The following is a 15,371-nucleotide window of genomic DNA, read 5'->3' on the forward strand; positions in this document are numbered from 1 at the left end:
ATTATAGCCCACGCACGCACGCACATTCTGTACACGCGTAAAGTAAAAATTGCGCGTCGCAGAAATCTGAGCCCTGTCGAGCCTCGGTCGACCGACATATTCGCTGGATACATTATAAATAAATATACATGCGTTTATAACAGACACGTTTATAGAAAGTTATCTAAACAGAATCACGCGGTCACACACGCTCATATATTAAAAATTTTGCTATTTGATAGCCGAAACTTTCCATTCATCGAACCTGTGTGTACAAACAAGATTCCACGCATTCATCCATTTCCCACGCATCCGGTACACAAACTTATTATTTAGATTCGGAAACATATAGTTCGGATTTTGATATTATCGAGCAGATAGGAAATACTTTACCATCGCAGATATGCGTACAACAATCGAGTTCAAAATTACTTTACTTTGTATAATCAACAGAAAATGCAGTTTATCCGCGTATCTCGATTTAGATAAAACACGATATTTTCCTTTTCTTTTTCTTGTTCTTTTCCCTCGGCTTATCCCACGCTTTTTGTGGCTTGTAGAGGTAATACCGTTTGTAAGTAATATTGGTGCAAGTGAGAGAAAATTTCGAGCATTGAATACGAAACACGCTTCAAAAATTCTCTACTATCTATACCAACTTTTTATCCTTTACTTATTCATTTTTCAATCATATATAAAGAGATTGTTACTCGAAAAATATCTACGAATTGACCAATGACTTTTCTTTCTCTCTCTCTCTCTCTCTCTCTCTCTCTCTCTCTCTCCCCCTGTTTTTTCTTTTTTTTTTCTTTTACATGTACACCGTATGTGTTACTGCCCATGGAGCTCGTAAATTATTGCAAGTTTTAACGTCAACTTGTCGGACACAATAATACCAGACGTAACAATAATTTATATATAATATATAATATATATTCTTATAAATAAACAATAATTTATGCAATGCAATGTTGAAAAAACATGTATTAACCGTACAACTTTGTTGCGATCTCAGTCATTTGAATGAAAACGACATCTTGTAGTCGCGCGATAACCATTTAAAGATAAAATAATGCGAGGTCGAGCGGTAACAAGAATTGCAATTGCTCTCACGCGTACTAGAGTATTCGTATTGAAATATCCCTAACAATATCTAATTGTAAAACTTGTCACACTTATACGTAATATTAAATTTGGTTCTTGTGCTCTATCAAAATGTTCAATATGCACGCAAGATTAGTTGGACGTAACAATATGAATATTTTTATAGTTAAATGTAAAACAAGTAATTGTTAATCATTCGAACACAAGTGGTGAGTTTATTTTAAATCAATGCACAACGATAAATTGTAAATGCCTTAGCACACGTATCTATAATGCGTAAATTATATTCACTACGAGGCAGATAATAAATTGCCATCCGTTGCTAAAAGTAAGCCCCATAGGCAGATTCTAAAAGTTCGAAGATGCAACTTATAGCAACGAAACAATGCTAATCGTTAACAAATAATTGAAATAACGGTGTGAGTTTGTTTCTCGATTGGCTATATATAAATTTTCATTTCTTTTCATTTTCCACTACCCATGTTTATCACAGTCCACGCATGACTCGTTTTGTCTCTTAGTACTTTTTTGTCCTTTTTTTTCTTTTTTTTTTTTTTTTTTTTTTTTTTTGAAGTCCTAAACGCACGCGCCAACAACATTTGAGCAATCCTTCGGGTTGTTTAAATACAAAAACACCCATCTAACCCATAAACACCACATGACTAGAACATCATAGAGCGCAAAGACAAAACCTAGTCTGCCGCTTAAAAAGCGAAGACAGATTTCTGTTTAGTCTAGCTTGCGTTGTTCGCATAATTCTTCTAAACCTCCAGTCTTTCTGCGTAAAAATTATAAACTCTTTATTTGATATCTCTAGTCATGTAACGAGGGCATATCACTTAAAAATATATGTAAACGATTAGAGATACTTACAATGATGGAAGATACGTAGTACCCGTATGATCTAATCGATGTTTATCTTCATTTTTCCAGCTTGAAACAGGAATATGCGGGGGTGGCAGGAAACTTCTTAGCGACTGTACAAGCTGTATCGTGTCCACCAATGCTGCATCGAAATTAACAAACAACACATATAAATTTCTCCTTCGACCGATGGAACGATTTGACAACGCATTATATCTATGGATTGTAATCATAGGAATGCAGTATTTAATATTTCATAACATCACGCGTCGTTTAAAATATAATTGATTACTTTTTTGCAAAGCTTCCGATTGTTTTCCGTATGGCTTGCACATCGCGGGACGCACACAGGCTTTCATTCTTGCCATATTCTTCATAACTTCTGCGAAAGCCCTTACTATTTTTTCTTGTCCACCTACAAAATAATAAAAGTTTTTATATTTTTTCCATATACATAATATGGAATACGTTACGCCTGAATAGATAACAACCAAGGAACGTGTACCCTTGTACTAGTCCTTCTAGTGTAAAAAGACAGTAACACTTGTACAAATAATAATATACTTGATGCCATCGTATCTATCAATCACGATTAAAATAAACGTAATTCACGTGTTTATATCTGTCTATCACCTCTTGCAATCTTTTACTTTTTACCTTCGGAATTTGACGATGCCCGTGAACCTTTCTCATTTTCCGTCGGCCAAGCTCCATTATGTAAAGCTAACAAATCCTTGTTTGCATTTCCTATTCCTTGCAGGTTTCCTAAACCAAGTCCACTGAGGCTGTCCAGATTATCCAGGTTCGTCCTCAAGAAATCGGTTAATTTATGATCAGAGATCGCGATATTAGGTACTAGAGATTCGTAATGTTGCTTCCCAGTGGGCACTTTTTTCTCTTGCGTCACAGGTCGATGCGGAATATTTAATGATGGACGGCTTGGAGGACGTTGAAGATTCATTTGATTACCAGCACCTCTAATTTCTGTCAAATCTGCCGTCGATCCTCCTCCCATATGAGTAGCGGGATTACCGCTGTTTAACGTCTAGAATGTAGAAACACACGCGTATACCTTTTACATTTATAAACGCGTAGATGAAATTTCATCAACATGTACACAATACAAGCAAACGATTAAACTCGAATGCTTACTGGCTGAAAATCTGTGTTATGAGGGAAACTAGTACGTAAAAGAGAAGCGGTTGTTTCATTATCTTGGATATAAGTCGGCGCCATGTGTCCCATCTTTTGGGTTAACTCGAGTTGGTTCTTGTAATAACGGCAAGCAGGATTCGGACAGTTTTGTACCACTTCTATTATAAACTCTTTCTCCATACCGAAACATTCTCGCCCGATGGTGTACGATTCCATGACAGCTCTAACTGTCCCCTCTAAGCCTAAATGTAGACCGTGCGGACCATTCATGTGCTTTAACATGACGGCGTTTGCAAAATGTTCGTAGGGCAATATTATCTTTCCATTCTCTCTAAGAACCAGCCTTCCCTGAGAATCCAAAGCTATTCTCGACGCCATCATCCTAGTTGTACATTATAAAAGAGAAATATATGTATGTTAGAATATTAAAAGAACCAAACTATTTAGTATAAATGTCTTCTATAAGACTTAAGAATTAATAGCCAGTATTCTTACTGCAAATAAGCAGCGCTTGGGATCATGGATGCATCCTTGAATTCGGAAAAACACTGAAGCAGTTCGATGCTTGGATTCCAACCTTTATTTTGAAGATAAGCTTGTAATAACATGTACATCTTTTCAGTAACGTAACCAGCACTACTCGGAGTGGCAGGGTAACCGGATCCTCCACCCGGTGGTCCCATTTCGGTTTGCATACCTTTGGCAACAATATTTTTCATAGTTTCGGCCAAGTCCATTCTGTACAAATAAAGTTGAACTGTTTCTTCTGATCTTAATAGAAAGAAAAGCAGGTTCGTAAAAGCGAAGAATTTGACAAAAAGTGAAAAAGAAAGAAAAGTATCTAAATTTCATTAAATTTCCATAGAAGCGTACAACATGATTTATTTTTCGTTAATAGAATATCGGAAATATACTATATAAATATAGTATATATGTATGTATGTATGTATGTATGTATGTATGTATGTATGTATGTATGTATGTATGTATGTTGGAAAAAAAAAATTAAGATGCACAGTAGCCGTACCGATGCTAATTGACACATGTAATAAAAAAGGGTCGGGAAAATGTGTGTAGGTTGCCAGGGTAGCAAGGTTGGCATTTTAAAAATCCATGCATATTCGAATCCTCCGGCCATTGTTATTTTCGGGATGAAGACGTCTAAAGAAACGATAAAAAAACACTGATGCGAGCCACCGCCCCCCTTTTAAAGCGGGGGGGAATGAACGTTTTGGACACTCACCCCGTCACCGTCACCGTCACCGAGCACGACTTTCACTCACTCAAAGTCTAACCGGGAACACTAGAGGACCCGTTTATCACCCTAATCGCCGCTACTCGACATACCCTCATTAATGATTCTCTTCGCATTTGCAAATAACATAAATCGCGATAATTATTTCCGCAACCTTTGCTTCCATCGATGCCCACCAGAGGCGCGTTGCCTCCACGATTTTTAGCCTATCCACCTATATGGATACGCACGCACGCACCTATCTACACGACCTATACCTACACGACCACCTACCTATCTCACCCTCGTCGCTTACGCGACGCCACTTTGCGCATTTATCAATATTACTTTTTACTCTTTACTCTTTACTCTTTATACTCTTTACTCTTTATACTCTTTACTATTTACTATTTACTATTTACATTTACATTTGTATTTATATCCCACTCCCAACCACCGACGTTCCTACCTTGCCCAATAATCTCCGATATATAATATCATTTCTATATTTATTTCTCCTTTAATAAATAACTGAACGTCTATAGCATCTAGAGAAACAAAGTAAAGTAAGCCCACAAAGTAGCCATTCTGTTATATTTATTTACACCTCATCGTCGTCGTCGTCGTCGTCGTCGTCGCTGCTTGAAACCTGTTTACTAGACGAAACTTGCTTTCTTTCTGCTAAACCTATTGTACAAACAATTTATTGCAATCGTAATATTTATTTCACTTACAGTTTACAGTAGTTGTGAAATTTGATTTTATCGCTCGCTTAGCGACATCTCTGCGATTAGAGTTGAAACTGGTTGAACTTTTGCTCTGATATCCAAGATAAATCGAAGATAAACGACAACGTAGAATGTAGTTTCGTAACTCTTCGAAGAGATGGCGTCACAGGTGGAGTAACGCGCATCTATAGATTTAGCGACGATTGATTGAGTATGTGTGCGTGCGTGTGGTAATTAATTAACCTATTCCGTATTCGCGGGCGCGCGCAATTCGTAATATGTATTTACCAGTCGTACCGAGTGATGTATCATAATTAAATGATTCGTATCGCAACAACACGTTAGAGGTACACGTAATTTATATTTTACCTAGCTACCCAAGTATCATATAATTTCGGCTCCGAGGAAAATTCAAATTCAAATTTAAATTGCTCGCAACAGCACAGTGCTACCAATTATACGGGACCAGAAAAAAATATATTCCAAAGAGCGTAAACATGGCCTCGCGGAACAATCGCGCTATTCGCCGAGTTTTAACTAAATTAGAAGCATCTTTACAAGCGGAAAATTATTATGAAGCTCATCAAATGTACAGAACTTTGTATTTCAGGTGGGCCAACAACCTCTATTATTTAACATTGTCAGAGAATAATTGTTGTACAATTCTCAATATGATTGCTTAACCTCTCTTTCCAGACTTCTTGGCCAGAAAATGTATTCGGACCTTTTGGAATTACTCTACAATGGTTCTTCTCTTTTATTAGAACGCGAACGGGTATGTAATTGAACTTGTGTCGTTCGTCCTTTCGCAGCAATTTTTGCAGTAAACGTTACTTACAAATACATTATCCCACGATAATGTCGCGGTACGCATTTTTAAACAACGTGATTCACCATCAATTTCTTTCTCGAACAATCTATAATTAAATTTTATTCGAAACTATGTATTCCAATATTCTTCGATATTTAAATAGCAAATAATGTTACCGCTTATAGCACGCGAGTGGAACTGACTTGGGAATTTTATACGTAAACGTTTTAACGCAATCAGGAACGGAACCTTGTCAAAAATATTTTAATGAAATTACAAAGTTATTTAAAAAAATGAGCCATTTGTCGCCAGACGGAGATGTATTTTTACAATCGGCGCTAAGATGGAGTATAAGAGGTACAGAATACAAGACAGGTCATCCGGAATTGCATCAGAAGATAGCCAAAGTATTTTGGAAAGGTAAATTTTACTCTAAAAAGTAAACACAGTTAAACGTAAAAATAAACGTTATTACAACGGATCATATCGGCCTGTAGAAAAGAATTACGCGATGGCGAGGCAACATTTCATATACAGTAAAGACGGTTCCGGCTGTGCCGCGATGCTTGTCGAGTTGCATCAACAACGCGGCTATACAAACGAGATAGATCTTTTTATAGCCCAAGCAGTTTTTCAGTAAGTATAAATCCATCCATCGTAGAAGTAAGTAATCGCTAAAAGAATTAGCTATTCTATTTTCCCTTCAGGTACCTCTGTTTACAAAATAAAGCAGCCGCGCAAGAAGTTTTCAATTCTTACACTTCGCAACATCCAAAAATTAAATGCGGCCCACCGTATCTGCTTCCCTTACTGAATTTTTTATTCTTTTTATTAAAAACAATCGACAGGTCAGTGTTGCGAATATAAATCTTTCTTCGATTAGCTCTACAAATGAATTAATATCAATTAATATGTTTTAGTGGTAAACTCGCCGCGTTCACAGTGCTTTGTGAACAGTATCAAATATCTTTAAACAGAGATCCGTGTTATCGACAGTACTTGGATAAAATAGGGCAATTATTTTTTAACGTCCCGTCCCCGCGGCCTCGTAATCAAGGATTATTCGGCACACTTTTACAATCATTTTTCAACGGTCTTGAGGACGAAGGTTCGGATGATGAACAGAGAAATACAGCTTCAACGTCGCAAACAGTACAAGATCTTGACTAATTGAAAGTTACAAAGTTACACGTCACTGAACAATGTGATGAAAGTAAATAATGAACTTATACGTATACACAGATACGCGTGCGCGTATACTACACATACGCATGCAAAATTAGCGTCCCACGTATTTTCAATGAACACATTGCGCTGACCTGTCAGACCTCCAAATATTCTACTGAAATTAGTTTTCTTAAACAACTTGTACAAATGAACTTATTTCAATTGAAAATATATGGGACGCGTACCTAGAGAAATTTTTCAAAGTTGTAAATTGCAGAATCAATTCTCAAATAATGCACAGAAAAGATACATTTATTTAAAAATCCTTATTTCCATTATTTAGATACAATACTGTTCCGATACTGTATTCAAAGTATTATTTGATATGTTCAAAGTTGGTCGAAACTTTTAAACTGTACGCAATAGAATCCTGTCTAAATACTATCGTCAAGTGTTAAAAACAAACTGGAATTATGAACAAAATCCTTCTACTAATAATATTAATTCGTATATCATAACGTGTATCTATAAAAAACAAACTTGTACTTGAGTGTGTATCTGCCGAAACCAAGATTTATTTTATATCAACTTAATCGTGTGACAAATAAACGTGACATATTCACTTATAGCGGCAAGAAAGGAGTGCTTAATGATATTATTTGTTGCTGAAATAGTAAATAGTAATGAAGCGAATCGTTACGTAAGTAAATTGTCATAGTAGTAAGCAAAATATTTATTTATAAAACTGTACTAATATAAACTGATATTGTTTGGAAGTCTTGGCGGAAGAGAATACATCTATTCCGTTGCGAAAAAATAACGGCCATTATTCTGTAACAAAGCAGTTCTCATTACCTAAGATAAGAATAATGTAAGTAATTGCTGTGTATTAAATTAAAAGATATAGGAAAAAACATAATCGAGGATATAGGTTTAAAATAAGTATATGCATAGAAAAACATGTATATTATTATGGAACTTTTATCGTAGGTATAACAACTTATTTTTCTGTAATTTATGATGAACACAGCAAAATATTGTACAAATATACAATGTTTAAATTTGTTATATACACACATATAAAATTCCATCCTTAAGGAGAAATAAATTAAATTTTGTTATTAAAATAGAGTTTTCATGTAATGCATTGCACGGTCAATGCGTAATAATTGTTTTTCTGTATAATGCATTGATATAGTTTTATATGTGTTATTATTATAAAAAATCGTAGAATTTTACAACATTATACAGGTATTATATAATAATTTCAAAATTTATCATCACAAAACAATGAAAAATGTAATATATATTGTAATACTCTCTCTCTCTCTCTCTCTCTCTCTCTCTCTCTCTCTCTCTCTCTCTTTCTCTCTTTCTCTCTTTCTCTCAGGCATAAATATTACGGTAGTAATGCAATATTTAATAGGAAAACCAAATAGAAATTCAAATTATTTATAATTGTAATTTAAAATTTTTTGCATCGTAGATTTATTATACACGTGGACACGTCGATGAAGTGCATTGTCCGTTCGTATCTCTATTACCATATCTATACCAATTAGTGGAACCAATCATGTTGAATTCAATTAGAGGATTATGTTCCTAACTTGATCGATTTCTATTGGGTAATAATGTCATGTATATGATATTACATATTAATTATAAAGTTAAGAAAAATTATTATTATTAAAAATCTCAGTTATCGACTGCAAAATCATAAAATTAAGATATTAAACAGTTTAGTTGCGCAAGAAATTATTCTTCATTAATTTATTCAGCGATGATAAACAACAAATAATAGTGATTGAAATGATTAAATATTTCTTCCATGCAGATTGTTAAACTTGGATTATGTGTAAACTTGTGTAATAATTGTTTTATATATTTGTGTGTTAATAGTGACTTATATAAACAAAGTAAATTCTGCAGATAAAAAATTTATTATACATCTATGAAATATTATTTTCACTTTGAAGTACGTTTCTATCTAGTTGCAAGAACAAATGTACAAATTTATTCAAATTCGGAAAAGGATATGAAATTTAATTTATTAGCTACTGTACAAGGAATGTAGTGTTGTAACTTATTCTCTAACGCTTTAATTTCTTAATGTACCCACAACAATAAACATTCAGATACAAAATAATTTGTATCTGTGAAAATTGCATATTTTACACAGAAATATAATGGATGACAGGTCAGCTAAGTAGAATCGCCCAAGTACCTTCTTCGATTGCTATAGCATGAACAAATTTCTCAGGACAATGTTCGACTGTTTCAAGAGACATATATTGATGGATGAACTGAAATTTTAATGTCGTCATTTTACAAGATTTATTCTTGAAAAGGCAAGTTCAATCAACGGCTTCATTAAATAGCCACACATCGTTTCGGTCAGTAGATCTGCACGCGTATCGTTGTGCACGCTGCTTCTCGATTACGCGAAAAATCTATTACTCTGCGACTACTACTGCGTATAATCTCTATAGATACATATATGTTTTTTATGAGTAAATAAATTTTTTGAGTAAATAAATGAATCGTGAAAGAAACATGATATATTCTCGACGATATCATTTTGAAAACCATTTAGAAATTTATATAATCAGTATTCCTTAAAGCCAGGAATGCTAAATTGCCTAGAGAACGTTTCGACTTCTTCTTTTAGCGCTGCAACCTTTGCTCTTATACTGTCATCTGTACTTAATACCCTTTTGTAGTTAACAAGTTTAGGACCAGAAATACTGGATACTTCCTTGGAAAGTAACAATCCTATACGAAATTCGGAATATAAATGTAATAATTAATAAAGTTTAATTTCATTAGCTTAAACAGGTCTATTTAGAAACAGGAAAAGAAATACCTCTATGTATAAAGTCAACAACTTTATCCATATCTTGTTCAATTAAACCACGAGTAGTCAACGCGGGTGTACCCAATCTGATACCACTGCAATTCAGAGCACTTTTATCGCCGGGCACCGTGTTTTTATTACACGCTATGGAGATGCTCTCCAAAATTTTCTCCGCTTTAGCTCCTGTTATACCCGTTGATTGTAAATTTACAAGTAACATATGGACGTCAGTGCCGCCCGTGCTGATTTTATAGCCGCGCTCTTGAAGTCCCGAACACAGCCTCTTCGCATTCGCTATAATTTGTTTTTGATACTGAATAAATTCTGGCGATTTAACTTGTTTCATTGTCGTAGCAATGCCTGCAATCGCATGATTGTGAGGGCCACCCTGTAATCCTGGGAATACAGCCTGATTTATTTTATCTTCTAGATCGTAGATAATCTTCTGACCATCCTTCCCGACGCTTCTAACACCTTTACGAAAGAAGATCACACCAGCTCGAGGCCCCCTGAAGATTATGCGATATCGCGACAATAGCAGTAAGAGTTGGATTTGGAAATTAGTATTATAATTTAATATACCTTAGTGTCTTATGAGTTGTAGTGGAAACAACATCGCTGTATTCAAATGGGCTAGGGATTAATCCAGCTGCGACCAACCCTGATACATGAGCCATATCGCTGAATAGATAGGCACCATTTTCATCGGCTATTTCTCTGAACCGCTTATAATCTAAACACCTACTATAACAAGACACACCTGCTATAATAATTTTCGGCTTAAATAATCTTGCTTGTGCAGCTAGGTTATCGTAATCGATCAGGCCAGTTTCTGGGTCAACCTTGTAAGGCATTGATTCAAAAAATATCGATGTTGCCGAAATTTTCTTCTTTTCAGTGAAGAAACCTAAAACAAAATGCCACACTTTTAACGCATCTTCCGTGCAATATGTGCTCGTGTACATAACAATGATTCCCATTACTTGAATAAAGCCATAAGTCTATCTTTTCTATCCGTATATCGCTAAAAATACAATACAGAAAACCTGACATTTAAATAAAAACATTGTTACACAACATAGATATCTGCCGTATCACTAATAGAACGTACCATGCGTGAGATGTCCTCCGTCAGGAAGATCTAAACCCATTATACGTCCGTGTGGCTCGGCTAAAGCTGTGTAGACAGCAAAATTAGCTGGACTTCCTGAATATGCCTGCACATTACAACCCCATTCATCCTGATTTAAATTAAATGCCTCTAAAGCACGTTTTTGTGCCAGCTGTTCAATCTCGTCGATATATTCGTTTCCGCCGTAATATCTAAACATGTAAATAGAATGTTTCAAATCTAATTTATCCGATTACAATAATGCTGTGAATCGAAAAATATTCTACCTTTGCCCGGGAAGTCCTTCGCTGTATTTATTATGAAGACAAGAACCCAAACACTGCAGTACACTTAACGACGTGAAATTCTCACTGGCAATCATTTCAAGACTACACTCTTGCCTTTTCTTTTCTTTCTTCATCAATTCAAAAAGTTCTGGATCTGTTTCCCAGATATTCTTATAAATTATTCCAACCATATTCTAAAAACAAACACAAGACCAATTAAATTTTAGAGACCGCACAATTACAAGAATTTATAAGAGTAAATTTGTTTACTTCCCAACTTTGTAGGAGGTATTTCATATCTACTTATTATGTATATGTGTATATGTATATATACAATCTCTTGAAGTTCATAGTGCATCAGATAACCCTGTGTGCATGCTATTATGAAAAATATCACCTCTTTTTCTTAAGTGAAGATAAACGCATACGCTTTATATGTTACATCGTACATGCAAAGATTAATATTTAGCCAAGAGAAGAAATTATTTATTTTTAGTAATAAATATAGAATGTACTCACGAGCTCAGGCGTGCAACAGATGGTTGAGAAATGTACGTTACGATTTGAATCCCGAACCTCGTCTGGTACACGTTCTTTGAAATCGCTATCTTTTATACGGCGCATACGAACGCACATCAGGTTCCCAACCAATTGAATACCACGCCGATTTAAATTCGACCAATTCGCAATCATAACAAATCGCTTCTTGAACTATATCAAAAATACATGAAATATACACGAAGATGATTTCAAATATTTTTTATTTCTTATACATTCGTTTAATACACACACACACACACACACACACACACACACACACACACACAGTCACTTAATATTATTCATTCGATAATTTCTTTCTGATCTTTCTGAAATTGTTGGAAAACTTTCTTTCTTTAACCGTTAATTTATTTGCCGGGTAGAAATTTTTTTCTTATACAAATTGTTCCTTTTAAGAACAATATTAATCGATCACAATTGTTGTACGAAACATTTACAGTGTATAATGTATGAAACAGCTGTTAGTTGCGCTAGCAATCAAACTTTCCACCAAGATCTATGTATAAATCTATATAGACTTTCTATTCCCTAATCTTTCATCAATTTCGGACAAATTGTGTTCGACATATATGTATATCCGATGAGTCGATTACACTTTATAGTTCTCTTATAACAAGAAGGAAAGATTCCACTTTGTTTGTCACAACGCGGTTTACTATACGTTTACTATTTTCTATTTTACGACTTACACTGCTTTGAAAGTAGCTCCGACCCAACGGATTTTCTTTAGTTACTAGTTTATATACTAGAGAGTGATTATATCGCATTTCTTACCAACCAACATAGCTAGATTCTTTTCGATCGATGTTTCTCTTATTTCTTTCGAAATATTTCCAACATTATTCATTATCTTTCCTTTTCCATTCCTTCCATACCTTCAATAGAAAACTATATCGATTAATATCTACAACATATATGTGTATATATATATATATATATATATATATATATATATATATATATATATATATATATATATATATATATATATATATATATATATAATGTATATTGTAGCCGAAAATATTACAGATATTGAAATCTGCACGGTATCGACGCACGAACCTACCTTTAGATATAATAAATGTGTTTCAATACAATATCGTCAATCAAATAATAAAAAGAATAATAAAGTCAGTCATAGGTTACAAAGGTTATAATATGCGTATACGCATAGACTGGCCGTCGTCGTGTGGAAGAGGACAGTGCTGCATGGAAGCTGGACAGATGATTTCCTTTTATAAACTACCACTCCAATGAATCTTTTTATCTAAAAGCGTACCTTCGTGACCGAAGCCAGCGAACATGTCAGCATTGATTTATCCTTCCTTAGGTTCTCGCACAGTTTTTCCTAAAAAAAGCCTCTTGCTTACACTTACCCAGAAAATACAGCAAATCACATAACACTTCAAAAAGCAGCAGCGTATCACGGTGACGCCCCTAGGTTATAATTTATTTTATAACCTAGTAATCTTATTGTATTCTCCTTTTATTGCATATCTCATTAATTTTGTTGCAATTTCTTGTACATTTCCCGCTTTGAAGGTAAGAGAGAGAAGGATGCTATAAGAGAGAGAGTGAGACAGATGATGGTGACCATACTCTAGAACCCGTGGCGCCATCTCTGTGAAAAGTGGTCGCAGACAATTATCGTCAGCGAAGTGAACTACCGTGTGGCAACCAGCAGACGGAAGTCACATAGGGTGACATCTAGACTAAGTTAGAATAAGTAAACTAGAGTAGAATAACTTAAGGATAGTTTTTAAGATAGCATAGTATTAAAATAAGAAAAAATCTAGTCCTTAGCTAGTAACTCTAGAATAAGATAGTTGGTAGAACTTAGTCTAAGAACGATGTAAGAAAAAATATAAAAAGCAGCGGCCTATTCCGTTTGGAGCCTCAGGGGTGTGTAGACGTAACGTAAAAACAAATAAAAGTAGTTCTCGCGAAATACACGTGGTTTCCTTGTTATACAAGCTCTCCCACATTCGACGAACCGCCACAACCGAATATCTACTGGCGCCATCTCTTTATGAAGCGGTGAAACTGCTTCGGGCATTAGTTTCAGTACTTTCCGCAGAGATGGCGCTAGTAGTTCTCAGTAGTTCACTTCGCTGTCGATAACGCTGAGCGACCAGTTTGAGCACTTTTTACAGAGATGGCGCCAGGGGTTCGACAGAAGGGTCGGCAACATCTGTCTCACTCTTTTTTATAGCGTTCTTATATATCTTTCTCTCTCTTACCTCTAAAGCGGTAAATATACAAGAAATTACAATAAAACTAATTTATTGTAATTTATTGTATACCTCCTTTGTTTTATTGAATATATATATATATATATATATATATATATATATATATATATATATATATATATATATATATATATAATTGTATATTTTGCGTTTTTTTTCTATTTTCTTAGAAAAAAATTACGCTACACCTGTCGTAATTAATTAGCATTATACTTTTATATATTAGTAGTGCATCCTTACGCGTATCATTTATTATAAATGTAACGTCGATATTTTCATACTTTTCTTTCTTTCCCTATTTTTATTATAATATACAGTAACGTAAATAATCCTTCCCTAATATAATTTTCATATGCCTTCGTGCAAAAAATACATATGTAGTTAGTTACCATTATATAACATCATCTCAAATACTATTCATAGTTGTACCTCCAATATCCAAATCATTGTCACTGTCAGTAGTCGCTAACGAACGTAGTAATTAAAAAAAAAAAACTTTCATTGTTTTTTCCAATGAATATTTATGATGTTTCTTTCAAAATGTACCATTTAATTAGAGGATATAATTCGTATAAAAATTACCGATTTATCCAAGTATCTTGCCTTTGAATGTCTTTATTAAGATTGTTACTTGAAACAGTTTATAATTAGTCGAAAAGCATTGACAAACTAATTTCAATTCTTTTGGCAACTTTTTTTAAAGAAGAAATACTTAAAGGAAACGGTAAGTATTTCTTCTTAAAAACTGTTGTCTTTTCTTTTTAAATATTATTTGAGCAGCATTACGAAAATTCGAAAAAGAATGTGAAATGACCCAAAAAAAAAACTGTCACGATAACATTAGATCATACTAAAATTACTTTTGAAAACGAAAATACTAGACTTGAAGCACGTTTACGATTAAAATTACGGCTGTAGGTAATCAATCTAGCTGTACAATCACGTTTAAGTTTACAAAATATTGTAATCTTCATAACTAGTATGTCCAGTCTTCTTAAGTATTACTACGCATCGCATAGATCTCTTACGTATTATCGATTTATAGCAATCATTCGCCGATGTCGAATGCGCTTTAAAAAAACGAAAAAATGCGATATCGTGAAATAAATTCGTATTCGTTACGAGAGCTACATTTGACGAGTTTATTAATTATGTATGCACTTAAAATACCGAGACAAATTATATCCAATTCAGATATAGATTCAGATATTCGATTGTTCCAATTGAATTGCAACAATTTATTATTCGAACAGACTAACAG

General features: G+C 34.3%; 3 protein-coding genes and 1 long non-coding RNA gene across 12 annotated transcripts in view; 2 read left to right on the forward strand and 2 right to left on the reverse strand.

Annotated features, from left to right (window-relative positions):
* Positions 1-1,588: 1,588 nt before the first annotated feature.
* LOC143430092 (uncharacterized) lies at positions 1,589-4,555 on the reverse strand. Of its 9 annotated transcripts, none has more exons than XM_076906076.1 (8): positions 4,386-4,555; positions 4,130-4,263; positions 3,800-3,840; positions 3,100-3,484; positions 2,605-2,992; positions 2,240-2,362; positions 1,957-2,089; positions 1,589-1,861 (listed from the first exon to the last, which is right to left on the reverse strand). In XM_076906076.1, exons 2-8 carry the CDS (start codon positions 4,238-4,240, stop codon positions 1,813-1,815), a joined length of 1,230 nt encoding a protein of 409 aa, XP_076762191.1. In that variant the 5' UTR covers positions 4,241-4,263; positions 4,386-4,555; the 3' UTR covers positions 1,589-1,812. The 9 variants fall into 9 exon arrangements, with proteins under 9 accessions (XP_076762191.1, XP_076762186.1, XP_076762190.1 ...); XM_076906071.1 differs by having other exon boundaries at positions 3,598-3,840; XM_076906075.1 differs by having other exon boundaries at positions 4,130-4,264; positions 4,359-4,555.
* Positions 4,556-5,514: 959 nt separating this feature from the next.
* LOC143430251 (Golgi to ER traffic protein 4 homolog) lies at positions 5,515-8,021 on the forward strand. Its single transcript, XM_076906333.1, has 6 exons — positions 5,515-5,674; positions 5,761-5,839; positions 6,061-6,295; positions 6,373-6,511; positions 6,583-6,723; positions 6,796-8,021. The coding sequence occupies exons 1-6, from the start codon at positions 5,562-5,564 to the stop codon at positions 7,043-7,045; spliced, it is 957 nt and encodes a 318-aa protein (XP_076762448.1). The 5' UTR covers positions 5,515-5,561; the 3' UTR covers positions 7,046-8,021.
* Positions 8,022-9,631: 1,610 nt separating this feature from the next.
* On the reverse strand, positions 9,632-12,555 carry Shmt (serine hydroxymethyl transferase). The gene is made up of 7 exons (XM_076906066.1): positions 12,545-12,555; positions 11,814-12,005; positions 11,295-11,488; positions 11,008-11,219; positions 10,479-10,803; positions 9,906-10,405; positions 9,632-9,814 (listed from the first exon to the last, which is right to left on the reverse strand). The coding sequence occupies exons 2-7, from the start codon at positions 11,985-11,987 to the stop codon at positions 9,648-9,650; spliced, it is 1,572 nt and encodes a 523-aa protein (XP_076762181.1). The 5' UTR covers positions 11,988-12,005; positions 12,545-12,555; the 3' UTR covers positions 9,632-9,647.
* The window catches only part of LOC143430097 (uncharacterized), a 64,641-nt gene continuing 61,348 nt past the window's right edge, over positions 12,079-15,371 (forward strand). The window contains exon 1 of the long non-coding RNA XR_013102602.1: positions 12,079-12,121. This is a non-coding gene — a long non-coding RNA (uncharacterized LOC143430097). The remainder of the gene's footprint in view (positions 12,122-15,371) is intronic.

Source organism: Xylocopa sonorina, chromosome 13 (assembly GCF_050948175.1).
Source record: "Xylocopa sonorina isolate GNS202 chromosome 13, iyXylSono1_principal, whole genome shotgun sequence".
NCBI classification, from domain to species: Eukaryota; Metazoa; Arthropoda; class Insecta; order Hymenoptera; family Apidae; genus Xylocopa; species Xylocopa sonorina.